This window comes from Anolis sagrei, chromosome 5 (assembly GCF_037176765.1).
Source record: "Anolis sagrei isolate rAnoSag1 chromosome 5, rAnoSag1.mat, whole genome shotgun sequence".
NCBI lineage: Eukaryota > Metazoa > Chordata > Lepidosauria > Squamata > Dactyloidae > Anolis > Anolis sagrei.
In genome coordinates, this window is record NC_090025.1 from 2,831,791 (window position 1) to 2,847,967 (window position 16,177).

A 16,177-nucleotide genomic window follows, 5' to 3' on the forward strand; every position below is an offset into this window, starting at 1 on the left:
CCAACTGCGCCTGCGATGCTGGTGGGATCGAGAGCAGGGCCTCTCCGGATGATACTCCACTTTGGCAGGAAAAACGAAATGCAAAGATACAGAATGGGGGACGCCTGGCTCGAGAGCAGTACGTGTGAAAAAGATCTTGGAGTCCTCGTGGACAACAAGTTAAACATGAGCCAACAAGGTGATGTGGCGGCAAAAAAAGCCAATGGGATTTTGGCCTGCATCAATAGAAGCATAGTGTCTAGATCTAAGGAAGTAATGCTACCCCTCTATTCTGCTTTGGTTAGACCACATCTGGAATATTGTGTCCAATTCTGGGCACCACAATTCAAGAGAGATGTTGACAAGCTGGAATGTGTCCAGAGGAGGGTGACTAAAATGATCAAGGGTCTGGAGAACAAGCCCTATGAGGAGCGGCTTAGGGAACTGGGCATGTTTAGCCTGAAGAAGAGAAGGCTGAGAGGAGACATGATGAGAGCCATGTATAAATATGTGAGAGGAAGCCACAGGGAGGAGGAGGGAGCAAGCTTGTTTTCTGCTTCCTTGGAGACTAGGACGCGGAACAATGGCTTCAAACTACAAGAGAGGAGATTCCATCTGAACATGAGGAAGAACTTCCTGACTGTGAGAGCCGTTCAGCAGTGGAACTCTCTGCCCCGGAGTGTGGTGGAGGCTCCTTCTTTGGAAGCTTTTAAACAGAGGCTGGATGGCCATCTGTCAGGGGTGATTTGAATGCAATATTCCTGCTTCTTGGCAGAATGGGGTTGGACTGGATGGCCCATGAGGTCTCTTCCAACTCTTTGATTCTATGATTCTATGAAAGGGATCGTGTGGGTTCGTATAGAGAGATGCGATCACGCAGGTAGGTGGGTCCCAAACCGTTCAGGGCTTTGTAAGTAAGAACCTGCACCTTGAATTGGGTCTGGCAGATGAATGGCAGCCAGTGGAGCTCCTTGAATATAACAGCAGCAGAAGCAGGGCTGAATCAATAAATAGGAATCTAATATCCAAATCAAGGGAAGTCCTAACTCTACTCGATTGTGCATTGGTCAGACATTGTGTCCTGTTCCGGAGAAAGATATGGACAAGATGGAAGGTGTCCAAAGAAAGCTACAAAATAGTCAAAAGTCTGGAAACCATGAATCTGTATGAAGAGTGGCTGGGGGAGCTGGGGATGTTGAGAGAAGGGGACATGGGAGCCAAGTCTGAATATTGGAAAGGATGTCACATTGAGGACAGTTTTCTGCAAGCTTGTTTTCTGCTGTGACATGTGCAGTTGTGGAATCATAGAATCATAAAATCATAGGGCTGGAAGTGTCCTCAAGGGACATCCAGTCCAACACTCTGATGGCATGCAGGAATTTATTTATTTATTTATTTATTTGCTGCCCTTTTCACCCCAAAGGGGACTCAGAGCAGCTTACAAGTAAAACGTACATACAATATATCATATTATTACCATAGCACAATATTAATATTATATATTACTATATTATGTTGTTGTTGTTGTTGTTGTTGTTCATTCGTTCAGTCGTCTCCGACTCTTCGTGACCTCATGGACCAGCCCATGCCAGCGCTCCCTGTCGGCCGTCACCACCCCCAACTCCTTCAAGGTCATTCCAGTCACTTCAAGGATGCCATCCATCCATCTTGCCCTTGGTCGGCCCCTCTTCCTTTTGCCTTCCACTTTCCCCAGCATCATTGTCTTCTCTAGGCTTTCCTGTCTCCTCATGATGTGGCCAAAGTACTTCAACTTTGTCTCTAGTATCCTTCCCTCCAGTGAGCAGCCGGGCTTTATTTCCTGGAGGATGGACTGGTTGGATCTTCTCGCAGTCCAAGGCACTCTCAGAACTTTCCTCCAGCACCATAGTTCAAAAGCATCTATCTTCCTTCGCTCAGCCTTCCCTAAGGTCCAGCTCTCACATCCGTAGGTTACTACAGGGAATACCATGGCTTTGACCAGGCGGATCTTTGTTGCCAGTCTGATGTCTCTACTCTTTACTATTTTATCGAGACTGGACATTGCTCTCCTCCCAAGAAGTAAGCGTCTTCTGATTTCCTGGCTACAGTCTGCATCTGCAGTAATCTTTGCGCCTAGAAATACAAAGTCTGTCACGGCCTCCACATTTTCTCCCTCTATTTTCCAGTTGTCAATCATTCTTGTTGCCATAATCTTGGTTTTTTTGATGTTTAGCTGCAACCCGGCTTTTGCGCTTTCTTCTTTCACCTTGATTAGAAGGCTCCTCAGCTCCTCCTCGCTTTCGGCCATCAGAGTGGTGTCATCTGCATATCTGAGGTTGTTAATGTTTCTTCCCGCAATTTTCACTCCAGCCTTGCATTCATCCAGCCCCGCACATCGCATGATGTGTTCTGCATACAAGTTAAAAAGGTTGGGTGAGAGTATGCAGCCTTGCCGTACGCCTTTCCCAATCTTGAACCAGTCTGTTGTTCCGTGGTCAGTTCTGACTGTTGCTTCTTGGTCCTTGTACAGATTCCTCAGGAGAGAGACAAGGTGGCTTGGTATGCCCATCCCACCAAGATTATTATATTATACTGTAATATTATACTGTAATATTATTAGTAATATTACATGTAATATAAAATATATAATTATAATATCATATTATTATTAGTAGTAGTATTATATTGTATTACATTACAATATTATCAATATTATATGTATATACAATATATTATATTATATTATATTATATTAGCTGTCCCCTGCCACGCGTTGCTGTGGCCCAGTCTGTTGATCTGGAAAATGGCCTTGGATGGCCTTAAGTATTTTCTGTTGGTCATGGGGTTCTGTGTGGGAAGTTTGCCCCGATTCTGTCGTTCGTGGGGTTTGGAATGCTCTTTGATTGTAGGTGAACTATAAATCCCAGTATCTACAACTTCCAAATGTCAAGGTTTATTTTCCCCAAACTCCATCTGTGTTCATATTTGGGCGTATTGAGTGCTTGTGCCAAGTTTGGTCCAGATCCATCACTGTTTGAGTCCATAGTGATCTCTGGATGTAGGTGAACTACAACTCCCAAACTCAAGGTCAATGCCCACCAAACCCTTCCAGTATTTTCTGTTGTTCATGGGAGGCCTGTATGCCATGTTTGATTCAATTCCATCAATGGTGGAGTTCAGAATGCTCTTTGATGGTAGGTGAACTATAAATCCCAGCAACTACAAGTCCCAAATGACAAAATCATCATTTTTTGAGTGATGGCCACTCCTTGTGTTGTGAGACATTTTGTTGCCAAATTTGGTGTGATTTCGTTCATTGGATCTTTTGTTGTTAAGGTACTCATTATGCACAGAGCATTTATATATTGTTGTTCATTCGTTCAGTCGTCTCCGACTCTTTGTGACCTCATGGACCAGCCCACGCCAGAGCTCCCTGTCGGCCGTTACCACCCCCAGCTCCCTCAAGGTCAGTCCAGTCACTTCAAGGATGCCATCCATCCATCTTGCCCTTGGTCGGCCCCTCTTCCTTTTGCCTTCCACTTTCCCCAGCATCATTCCCTTCTCTAGGCTTTCCTGTCTCCTCATGATGTGGCCAAAGTACTTCAACTTTGTCTCTAGTATCTTTCCCTCCAGTGAGCAGTCGGGCTTTATTTCCTGGAGGATGGACTGGTTGGATCTTCTCGCAGTCCAAGGCACTCTCAGCACTTTCCTCCAACACCACAGCTCAAAAGCATCGATCTTCCTTCGCTCAGTCTTCCCGAAGGTCCAGCTCTCACATCCGTAGGTTACTACAGGGAATACCATGGCTTTGACTAGGCAATGGATCTTGGTTGCCAGTCTTTGTTGGATCTTTGTTGCCATTTATATATAGATTATATGATATGATATGATATGATATGATATGATATGATATGATATGCACAGTGCAGGAGACAAGATGGGACTGCCTTCCTGGCCCACCATCAGGAATGTCCTCCTCATATTCAGGAAGACTCTCTTTTCCTGCAATTTGAATCCATGGCTCCGTTGTGTTCTAATCTCTCTCTCTTTTTACTGCTGCCACACAAAGCCACATGCCTGGCCTTACCTTTTGGACTTCATTTGCTCTCTTAATTTGCTGTCCATCTCCAGAACTAGGGCAGAAGAGACACAAGAAATACAGAAGTCAATTTTAAAAACCCTGGGTCCGGAGTCCCTTGCAACCCCAACCAAGATGCAGCTCTATCCCGTTTCAAGCCTCTCTCACCAGGAAGGCACTGGGTGAGCTTGTCCACAGTGGCAGAGATATTCCGCTGCTGCAGGCGGCACTGTTTCAGCTCCTCCATCGCTCCCACCAGCTGCAAAAGAAAGCCGTTTCACTACCAGCAGCACATCTTCTTCTTCATCATCATTGTCATTATTGTATTTGTGACTCATTTCTCTTTCGGTTCAAGGCAAAGCACAGCATCTATGCCAGGTTGCAGCAATGCCCGCTAGATACCGAAATGCAGGCTGCAAGAAGGTGCAATTTCAGGTTGCAGCAATGCCCGCTAGATACCGAAATGCAGGCTGCAAGAAGGTGCAATTTCAGGTTGCAGCAATGCCCGCTAGATACCAAAATGCAGGCTGCAAGAAGGTGCAATTTCAGGTTGCAGCAATGCCCACTAGATACCGAAATGCAGACTGCAAGAAAGTGCAATTGCAGGTTGCAGCAATGCCCACTAGATACCAAAATGCAGGCTGCAAGAAGGTGCAATTTCAGGTTTTAGCAATGCCCGCTAGATACCAAAATGCAGGCTGCAAGAAGGTGCAATTTCAGGTTGCAGTAATGCCCGCTAGATACCAAAATGCAGACTGCAAGAAGGTGCAATTGCTGGTTGCAGCAATGCCCGCTAGATACCGAAATGCAGGCTGCAAGAAGGTGCAATTTCAGGTTGTAGCAATGCCCGCTAGATACCAAAATGCAGGCTGCAAGAAGGTGCAATTTCAGGTTGCAGCAATGCCCACTAGATACCAAAATGCAGGCTGCAGGAAGGTGCAATTTCAGGTTGCAGCAATGCCTGCTAGATACCAAAATGCAGGCTGCAAGAAGGTGCAATTTCAGGTTGCAGCAATGCCCGCTAGATACCAAAATGCAGGCTGCAAGAAGGTGCAATTTCAGGTTGCAGCAATGCCCGCTAGATACCAAAATGCAGGCTGCAAGAAGGTGCAATTTCAGGTTGCAGCAATGCCCGCTAGATACCGAAATGCAGGCTGCAAGAAGGTGCAATTTCAGGTTGTAGCAATGCCCGCTAGATACCGAAATGCAGGCTGCAAGAAGGTGCAATTTCAGGTTGCAGCAATGCCCGCTAGATACCAAAATGCAGGCTGCAAGAAGGTGCAATTTCAGGTTGCAGCAATGCCCGCTAGATACCGAAATGCAGGCTGCAAGAAGGTGCAATTTCAGGTTGCAGCAATGCCCGCTAGATACCAAAATGCAGGCTGCAAGAAGGTGCAATTACAAGTTGCAGCAATGCCCACTAGATACCAAAATGCAGGCTGCAAGAAGGTGCAATTGCAGGTTGCAGCAATGCCCACTAGATACCTAAATGCAGTCTGCAAGAAGGTGCAATTGCAGGTTGCAGAAATGCCCACTAGATACCAAAATGCAGGCTGCAAGAAGGTGCAATTGCTGGTTGCAGCAATGCCCGTTAGATACCAAAATGCAGGCTGCAAGAAGGTGCAATTCCTACATCCCTTTGCTTCATCCAAGCAAGATGGTGCAGCAGCTTCAGGGCCATCCTAGGTCCCTCTGCACAAAGCCCATCTAAATACTCACAGGACAGATTTGCTGCCCAGAGCAAGTATCTCAACTTATGTAGTCTCTCCATGAGACTTTTTTGGAATACAAAAGCACATTGGGAAAGCTTCACTGGACGAGAACTCTAAGGCAAAGTGAGCTTTCCCATACACTGTTGGAGGAAGCAACCTTCTCAAGCCTCCTCTATATGATGTTTGGTTTATAATGTGTCATGAAGAATATGTCTCATTTGATTTGCAGGTTTCCTTATCTCTATATACCGGAAGCAGTGGGAGGGGCTGCAGGTCAAATGACTGACTCAGTGACAGTTTAGAATAATAATTATAATTATAATTATATGTATTGTCGAAGGCTTTCATGGCCGGAATCACTGGATTGTTGTAGGTTTTTCCGGGCTATATGGCCATGTTCTGGAGGCATTTTCTCCTGATGTTTCGCCTGCATCTATGGCAAGCATCCTCAGAGGTAGTGAGGTCTGTTGGAACTGGGAAAAAGGGGTTTATATATCTGTGGAATGACCAGGGTGGGACAAAGGACTTTTGTCTGCTGAACCCAACAGACCTCACTACCTTTGAGGATACTTGACATAGATGCAGGCGAAACGTCAGGAGAAAATGCCTCCAGAACATGGCCATATAGCCCGGAAAAACCTACAACAACCCATTATAATTATACTTTATTTATATTCCACCCTTCTCACCCCGAAGGGGACTCAGGGCGGATCACAATACACATACACGGCAAACATTCAATGCCGCTTTGTATAGACAATCCACAGACAGACAGAACAGAAGGAGGTGGTTTGTTTACACTCAGTGTCCAGCTGTTTTTTGGTGCCATGGAAGGTTGGCCTCGAGTCCAGGGGGTGCTGCTGCTCTATCCTCTATGACGAAGAGTCGTGAGGACTTCCTCCTTTCTTTTGGTCGCCCAGCATTTTCTGATCTTCTTTCTTTATGGCATCGTAAAACACCTCCCCCGCTTTTAGTGGTACCTAATTCCTCTAATCACAGCTAAAGCTGTTTTCGAATTGCTTAGGTAAACAATGAGCTAGGCTAACAGTTGGCAGCTCACGCCAACCCGGGGCTTTGAACTTGCAACCTTTTTGGTCGATAGATCTTATAATTGCTGCTGATTTACCAGCTGTGCTAAACATCCAGTTTTAAACAGGATGGCAGTAAGAGAAGTCATTTAGCCTTTCTTTTTTTTTCCATGTCAGGAGCAACCTGAGAAACTGCAAGTTGCTGCAAGTCACTGCAAGTCATTGGGTTGTTGTAGGTTTTTTCGGGCTATATGGCCATGTTCTAGAGCAGGGGGTCCTCAAACTTTTTAAACAGAGGGCCAGGTCACAGTCCCTCAAAGTGTTGGAGGGCCGGATTATAATTTGAAAAAACATGAATGAATTCCTATGCACACTGCGCATATCTGATTTGTAATTCAAAAGAACACTTAAAAACAATACAATAATCAAAACAAATATAAAATTATTAGTATTTCAATGGGAAGTGTGGGCCTACTATTGTCTGATGAAATAGGATTTTTGTTGTTGTTGTGTGCTTTCAAGTCGTTTCACACTTAGGTTGACCCTGAGTGAGGGCCGGGTAAATGACCTTGCAGGGTTGCATCCGGCCCCCGGGCCATAGTTTGAGGACCCCTAGTCTAGAGGCATTCTCTAAAATAAAATAACTCTAAAATTACAACAGCAAAACAACAGAGGGGAAACAATCAGGGACATCTAATCACCTCTCAGCAAAAGATTGCCCCAGGCACTGCCAGGCCATCAAATACTAATCAAGGTGGTCAGTTGAAACATTCACACCTAGCTCCAACAGACAAGAGTCCTTTGTCCCACCCTGGTTATTCCACAGATATATAAACTACTTTTCCTACTTCCAACAGACCTCACTAACTCTGAGGATGCTTGCCATACATGGAAGCGAAATGTCAGGAGAGAATACCTCTAGGACATGGCCATATAGCCCAAAAAAACCTACAGCAACCTACTGTTAGAATGTTGTTGGAACTTGAGTCTGTTAGAGTGCAGAAGCTAATGTTAGGAACTTACATGCCCAGCAATAATCTATGACCAAATAAGCTCTGCTACTCCAATTAGATTGTGATCTTAACCATTCATGATCTATACCCCAATGGTTGGCGATCCTATCAGTTCATGATCCATTATCCCCTATATACACAACGCCTCCATCAGGTCACAAGCTATAAGGTGCCTGATTCTGCCCATGAGGAGAACTACAAATCCCAGCAGGATGAGGGAGAGATGGCGCATTCAAGAGAAGACACAATGGGCAAGCAAGGGGGTCATGCAAGGTCTTCAGGGGAGGGTTTCGAGGGAGAAGGCGGCCAAGGCTTACTTTCTTGCTCTCCATCTGCAGTTTCCTGTTGGTGTCCGTCACTTGGTTCTGTGAAAAGAAAAACCACATGATTCTTGCCATTTTTCCATGAGCATTGATCCTAGACCCAGGAAAAATCAAGTGCAGCCAGGATGGACAGATGCTTACAAGATGTCACAGAGGATGTGAGGACACACACACAGGGCTCTTGGCAAGAACAACAACAGCCACATCCTACTCTTGAGCTGGTGACACTGACCTCTCCCTTCCGCTCGGCATTGGGTTCAGACAAGCGGGCCAGAAATGCGCTCCAAGGCCCATAACTCACTCCAGGGATTACTCACATCGGCCTCAAATACTGCCATTGTGTCCGATTGTTGCAACTCAGGGTAGTTTCACCTTGCTCCCAAACACCACCACACCAGGGCTGTAGATATTGTAGTTTATTGAGAAAAAAGCAAAGTCAAAACATAGAATAAGAAATGCAAAAGTTCCACAAGCAGGATAGAGGCTTAAATGCAAAAATACAGTTCCCAAAATCCAAAGGCAAAAACATGAAGCATAATCCTTTAGGCAATGATCAAACAAGGGTCCATGGTAAAACAGTGAAACACAAGACCCAAAATTCCAGATTCAGGAAGCCAAAAGCGTGCTGCTTAAAGCCAAGGTTAATCCATAGAACTTTGCATGGAAAGAGCCACGTTGAACTGACAACTCCTGTTTGTCAGCCAGAAGGCTAAATACCCTTTGCAATCATGAACACATTGCGATGACCTTTGGCCGACTTGGCTTCTCACTTACCAGCTAAGCAAGAGCTCCTCCGGACCCTTAATTCTAAGCATTCTTGCCTGCTCATTATTTCACTATTTTCAAGGTTCTCTTTATCTTGGTCCAGATGGACTAGATCACCATGGGGAGGCGCAGACAACTCCACCTGGCCGTTATCTCTCCCACTGACATTCTTTCCCCCTGAAAATTGACTTGATGTTTCTCCTGCTGCACTGTCTGAGGCAGGCACAACAGAAATCTGAATCCCATCATCCTCTTCATCAGGGAACTCTGGCTCACAAGACCCACAGGGTTCCATTTCAGACTCAGAATCAAACTGAGTCACAACACCGATCAGGACACACACGTCAGTCTAAGTCTAAGTCAAGCATTGGCAAACTTCGGCGCACTACCGGGAACTCCACCCATGCCAATTGTTGTGGCTCAGTCTGAGCCTGAGTTTCTTTCTGAGCCTGAGTTTCCTCAAGACGAGGAGGAGGAGGATGGGTTACAGATTTCTGAACATGTCCCTGTTGTTGAGGCAGACAGTGTTGATACTGAAGACGAGATGGTGTTTCAGTTTCCCAGGGAAAGGAATGTTGTTTTAGAAGATGGTCATGATTTGGATGAAGCTTCACAGCTGCAGGTGGAGGAGTCAACCGCTCCATCTGTGAGCTCAGTGCCTGTCGATTCCCAGGCTGGCCAGTCCCAGGATAATGAGTAATTTGGCCTTGAAGGTGATGGCGATTTAGTTAGAGATGACCGTTTGCAATTAAAGGTACACCAAAGTGCTCGGCTTGCTAACAAACGGAAAGTTCGAGGTCAACGCAATGCTTTCATGCTAGGAAAGCATATTTAACGATCTGCTTGAAGTCAACCCTTTGTCAGTGCAACTTTGCTTACACCCTGTTAACTTCTCTGGAATTGCCTCGGCTTTTGGGGAAAGCTTTTGGCTCTTTGGGACTTTGGTTTTGATCTTGGTTTCTGGGGACTTTGTCATGCTGTCATGGATTCTGGTTTGACCCATGCTTGTGGATTATACTTCATGTTATTTGCCTCTGGACCTTGGAAACTCTGCCTTTGCAGTTAAGACTCTATTTTGTCTATTGAACTTTTGCAACTTTTGCAACCTTATTTCCATGTTTATGATTTTGCTTTTTCTTCAATAAATGACAAAACCTACAGTCTTGGTGTGTGGTGTTGTTCTGAGCAAGGTGAATCCATCCTGAGTTGTGACACCAATGTCCTCCCCAAACACCATACTGCCCACCACCCAAGGAATGCTTTCAATCAACAACAATTCATCCTAGATTTTATATGTTTCCTCCACCACAGACATCCATGTTTCTTATTCTCTCCATTGGTGTGGAATTTGCATGATCCTGCCTACTGCCCCTCCCTTAACCTTTTTCTACTCTTTTCAACTCTGTCTGATATAAGCAACTGAACATACTGGGGGATTGACTCCAAATGATGGAGTCCACCCTACATCATATCAGAGAACTGTGATCCTCTCTGACAATGGACCCGGACCACATTAGGCACACAGAACTTCTATGAACAGAAAACTTTACTCTTGTCAGCAGAGTCAAAACATAAACTTAAAGTGTTGCATACAAAATAAACAGTGCGACAAACTTACATAGTCCTTGTAAGAAATACAGAAGGCAAAGAGCTTGGCTTCTTCATCTCCCTTCAAATGAGCAGCGCAAATGGTTGAGCAAAACGCTGTGAGCAAAAGCCTTCTCAAAGCAAATGCTTCTGAGCATAAACTGAACTGTATTCTAAGCCACATACAGTTACACCCCACCAAGTGTGGCTCAAACCTACTTGCTGACCTAGATTAGCAGCTGCACATGATAATTAACAATATAGGGTTTTCTTTAACACACACATATACTTGATGCTGATCCTTTTACAACTCGCCGTAACAAACTTGCCCAAACTTTAAGTATTGATGTAGTTTCAGGGGATTGACCTGGCATGACGTGAGTTCACCCTTGACCTTATTCATTTTGTAAAATAATAACATGACTTCTAATAACTCAGGCAATGCCAGGTATCCAAGCTTATCTCCATCTTGTCTCCTACACTGTGCTCATAATATAATATATAATATAATAATATAATATATTGTATATACATATAATATTGATAATATTATAATGTAATACAATATACTACTACTAATAATATTAATATATTATTATAATTACATATATTTATATTAAACTAGCTGTCCCCTGCCACGTGTTGCTGTGGCCCAGTCTGTTGATCTGGAAAATAAAGTAATTAGAAAGTGTTGGTTTCGAATATATGTAATTTCTTTATGCTTGTTGATAAACACTATTTCTTCTTGTTTCTTTGTCAGCGTTGATGTGGAGAGTCTGGTTTGCCCACCCTGGAACATGCAACATCTCATTGTCCTTCTTTAAGGGTCCCTTTCAAATCTATGATACTATATCTCTCTGTGTGTGTGAATAATATCTATCTATCTATATCTATGGCTGGATGGCTCTTTGTCAGGAGGGCTTTGATTATGTTTTCTTGCCCTGATGAAGGGAGTTGGATTGGATGGCCTTAAATATGGGCGTTCTGTGTGGGAAGTTTGCCCCGATTCTGTCGTTCATGGGGTTCAGAATGATTGTAGGTGAACTGTGAATCCCAGTGACTACAACTCCCAAATGTCAACGTCTATTTTCCCCAAACTCCATCTGTGTTCATATTTGGGTGTATTGAGTGCTTGTGCCAAGTTTGGTCCAGATCCATCATTGTTTGAGTCCACAGTGCTCTCTGGATGTAGGTGAACTACAACTCCAAAACTCAAGGGCAATGCCCACCAAACCCTCCCAATATTTTCTGTTGCTCATGGGAATTCTGTGGGCCAAGTTTGGTTCAATTCCATCACTGGTGGAGTTCAGAATGCTCTTTGATTGTAGGTGAACTATAAATCCCAGCAATTAGAACTCCCAAATGACAAAATCATAATTTTTTGAGTGATGGTCACTCCTTGTGTTGTGAGACGTTTTGTTGCCAAATTTGGTGTGATTTCGTTCATTGGTTCTTTTGTTTTTAAGGTACTCATTATGCACAGAGCATTTATATATATATATAGATGTAATATTACTAATAATATTACAGAATAATGTTCTAGTACAATGTAATATATAATATTAATATTGTGCTATGATAATAATATAATATATTGTGTTTACTTTTTACTTCTAAGCCACTCTGAGTCCCCTTCGGGGTAAGAAGGGCGGCATATAAATGTTGCAAATAAATAAATCAATAGTAATAAATAATAATCCCTCTGAATTTTAAAAAACAAACATGATTTTTGCTGCCTTTCAACAGCCCCTGGGGAACATAGGAGTAATTTTGCCATATTTCTGGCCCTCTCTGTACCATCCTAGGTAGAGAAAGCCTTTTTCTCTATGAGAAGTTGACCACAACTCAACTTCTAGGTCACTTCCTGTTAGAAGAAAGACTTCTGGGACTAAAACAGCATTTGGGGGGGGGGGGGGGAGACGAGAAAAGAATATGGCAAAATTAACATCAGGAGACCAAAAAAAGAAATGTGTTTTAAAACAGAAATGGGTTCTGGGGCCATACGCAACCCAATTCAACCTCACCTTGAGCTTTTGGGCTTCTGCCCTGACTTTCAAGAACTCTGTGATGGCGTCTACGAAGCCCTGGTAATGGAAGTTGCACATCTTCTCGATCTCGCGGTCGTGGTTCCGGATGCGAGCGTCAAGCTTCTCCATGAAGCGCCCGTGTTCCTCGCCATCGTAGACAGACCTGGAAGAAGGAGGAAATGGTTGGACAGGCTGGGACAAAACCCATTCCCAGGAACTGTGGAGCATGAGCACAGCAGCCCCTTAAAAGGAAAAGGAAGCTAAAGGGGAGAAGGGTACCATTTTGACCTGACAAATCCTCCTTTTTCATGAATAAAACTATATTTGCATAACCTGGTCGTCCTTACAACACCAGATCAATGCTGGCTTATGAACAGCCTCTAAATGTGCACAGCAGGAAGAGCTAGGTAGAGAATGCCTGGGTCTTAAAGAAAGTTGAGACCAACAAAATGCACAGCCACCCTGTTTTCTCCCTTTTAGGAAATACGCATGCAAATAACCATTTCAGACACAGAGTCAAAAGCTGCACATCGCAAGTGTTGAACCTGACTCAGCACATAGAAGATGGCTTTTAAGGCAGCAGATCACAGGAGCTGTCTTCATAGACCTGTCAGCAGCCTATGATATTGTGAACCACCGCTGCCTCCTCCTGAGAAAAATGTACAATATCACAAAGGACGACCACCTCACCCGCCTCATAGGAAACCTGCTACAAAACAGGAGCTTTTTTGTTGAGTTCCAGGGCCAGAGAAGCAGATGGCGGAAACAGAAGGACGGCCTGCCTCAGGGAAGCGTGCTTGCTCCATCCATGTTCAACATTTACACAAATGACCAGTCACTGCCAGAAGAGACAGAGAGTTTCATCTATGCTGATGATTGTGCCATCACCGCTCAAGCAGAGAGCTTTGAGACGGTAGAACAGAAGCTCTCCGAAGCTCTAGGTGCTCTTACTGCCTCTTACAGGGAAAATCAGCTGATCCCTAATCCATCTAAAACACAGACATGTGCCTTTCATCTCAAGAACAGAGAAGCATCCCAAGCTCTGAAGATCACCTGGGAAGGAATCCCACTGGAGCATTGCAGCCCACCCAAATACCTGGGAGTCACTCTGGACCGTGCTCTTACCTACAAGAAGCACTTGTAGTGGGTGTCAGAAACAATATCATACGAAAGCTGACTGGCACAACCTGGGGATCATAACCAGATACAGTGAAGACATCCGCCCTTGCGCTATGCTACTCTGCTGCTGAGAATGCATGCCCAGTGTGGAACACATCTCACCACGCTAAAACAGTGGATGTGGCTCTTAATGAGACATGCCGCATTATCACGGGGTGTCTGCGCCCTACACCACTGGAGAAATTACACTGCTTAGCCGGTATTGCACCACCTGACATCCGCCGGGAAGTAGCAGCCAATAGTGAAAGGACCAAGGCAGAGACATCTCCAGCTCATCCCCTGTTTGGGTATCAGCCAGCACGTCAACGACTTAAATCTAGAAATAGTTTTCTAAGATCTACAGAGACACTCGCTGGAACACCTCAGCAAAAGTCCAAAGTGGCAGGCTCAAACCCAGAACCTCAACCAATGGCTGATACCAAATGAGAGACTCCCCCCTGGGCACACAGAAGAAGACTGGGCGACTTGGAAGGCGCTGAACAGACTGCGCTCTGGCACCACGAGATGCAGAGCCAACCTCAAGAAATGGGGCTACAAAGTGGAATCCTTGACATGCAAGTGTGGAGAAGATCAAACCACTGACCACCTGCTGCAATGCACCCTGAGCCCTGCCACATGCACCATGGAGGACCTTCTTGCAGCAACACCAGAGGCACTCCAAGTGGCCAGATACTGGTCAAAGCACATTTAACCAACTACCAAACTCTGTTTGTTTGCTTTGTTCTGTTAGAAATGTAATATAATGGACTGGTTGCCCTGACACGACAAATAAATAAATATGGTGGAATCACCGTCCTTGCAGACGGCCAATTCTCTCACTCCAGAAGCGACTTGCAGTTTCTCAAGTCGCTCCTGACACGACCAAAAAAAAGCAACCCAACTGTGGGTTATTTTTTAGTCTAACAGCTCAGATTCCCCAACAAATAGTAGTAGTAGTCGTAATAATAATAATAATAATAATAATAATAATAATAATGCATTACTCGTCTCTGCCTATGGCTCAAGGCGGGGTACAAAGACCCACTGTGATTGCATGCTACCAGTAGTTGTGTCACATGGAGATTCCCAGATTATTTTTCCAACTTCTACTCACACCAGCCATTAAGGTGTGAAGTATGCCGCCCTGAGTCGCCTTCGGCCTGATATGGGTGGGATAGATATAATGTAAATAAATAAATAATATAAATAAGGTCATCAGCCACACATTTGGCCATTGCACTGGCCATCTTCCAACTTTTGCATCCCAGCTGAGAAGAAGGGACATTGCAAGTCCTTGGCCCTCATCTCAGGCACAACAACCTTGAAACTAATCCATCTGTGGAGATAACAAAGAGAGCCACATCTCCCCTGGGTCGCCTGTCTCATGGCTGAAGCAGACATTGAATGTGGCACACTGTTTTGTTCTAGGAAAGAGGCTGAAGCTATCAGCCATGAATTGATTCAAGTGACAAGCATCAGGAAAATCTGTAGAGACCAATGAGCAGTGTGAAAGCCTGCCTGGAAAGTCTCCTTCCTTGGAAGTTTTTAAACCAAGATTTGATAGCCACCTGGGAGGGATGCTTTACTTGCAGGTGTCATGTGTTCTGCAGTTGCTGGTGCATGGTGATGGAAGGGTTAATGTAAGTATTAGTTCTAAAGGGTTGAGTAATCTGTAAGTAAGAGTTCATGGGTGAAAGCAATTAAGGGTGGAGGTATGCAAGAGAGAGGTTGTAGCTGAGTGTTTGTGGACTTAAAGAGCGAGCCTTGGAAGTGATCTTCAGGAGAAAAGTATTGTCCTATTTTGGTGGTGGATGCTGCTAGTTTTTCCCCCAGGTCTGTTGGATTTTCCGTATCCTGACCTGTCTCCTATAATCTTGGAACCCTGGAACCTTAAACCTTTGGACTGGCTTTTGACTATGGTGTGGTTCTCAACCTGGGGTCCCCAGATGTTGTTGGCCTACAACTCCCAGAAATCCCAGCCAGTTCACCAGCTGTTAGGATTTCTGGGAGTTAAAGGCCAAAAACACCTGGGGACCCCAGCTTGAGAACCAGTGGTATAAACTCTTGATCTCTGGATTTTGTTTATTGTACTCTCAGCGTTTGACCACTGGACTTTGACCACCCTTTGACTACGGTGTAGTTTTTGCTATCAGTTTTTGTTTATTCTGTGGCTGAGTGCTATCTTTGTTTTACATTTTGGTCTATTAAAACAGCCAGCAAGTAAGTGCTATTTTAATTAAACTGTTTGATAAAACTAGGAGTTTGGTTCATCTCTACCTAAATAAGGCAGAGCCCTGGCAACGTGACAGCTGGTTCCTGAATGTGCTGCCCATGGGCCAGGTTCAGTGGCCTCTGCAGTCCCTTCTCAATCTATAGCAAGCCTGGGCAAACTTGCCCTCCAGGTATTTTGGACTTCAACTCCCACAACTCCTAGCAGCCGGTAGGCTGTTAGGAATTGTGGGAGTTGAAGTCCAAAACACCTGGAGGGTCAACGTTTGCCCATGCCTGATCTATAGGATCCCAGAATG

General features: G+C 44.7%; 1 protein-coding gene across 2 annotated transcripts in view; it reads right to left on the reverse strand.

Annotated features, from left to right (window-relative positions):
* Positions 1 to 16,177, reverse strand: part of EXOC6B (exocyst complex component 6B) — a 379,788-nt gene that overhangs the window by 303,305 nt on the left and 60,306 nt on the right. For both annotated transcript variants that reach the window (XM_067468442.1, XM_067468443.1), the window contains exons 2-5: positions 12,489 to 12,654; positions 8,107 to 8,154; positions 4,205 to 4,295; positions 4,046 to 4,091 (exon numbers count right to left, since the gene is read on the reverse strand). In XM_067468442.1, coding sequence (XP_067324543.1) covers positions 4,046 to 4,091; positions 4,205 to 4,295; positions 8,107 to 8,154; positions 12,489 to 12,654 — 351 coding nt within the window. The remainder of the gene's footprint in view (positions 1 to 4,045; positions 4,092 to 4,204; positions 4,296 to 8,106; positions 8,155 to 12,488; positions 12,655 to 16,177) is intronic.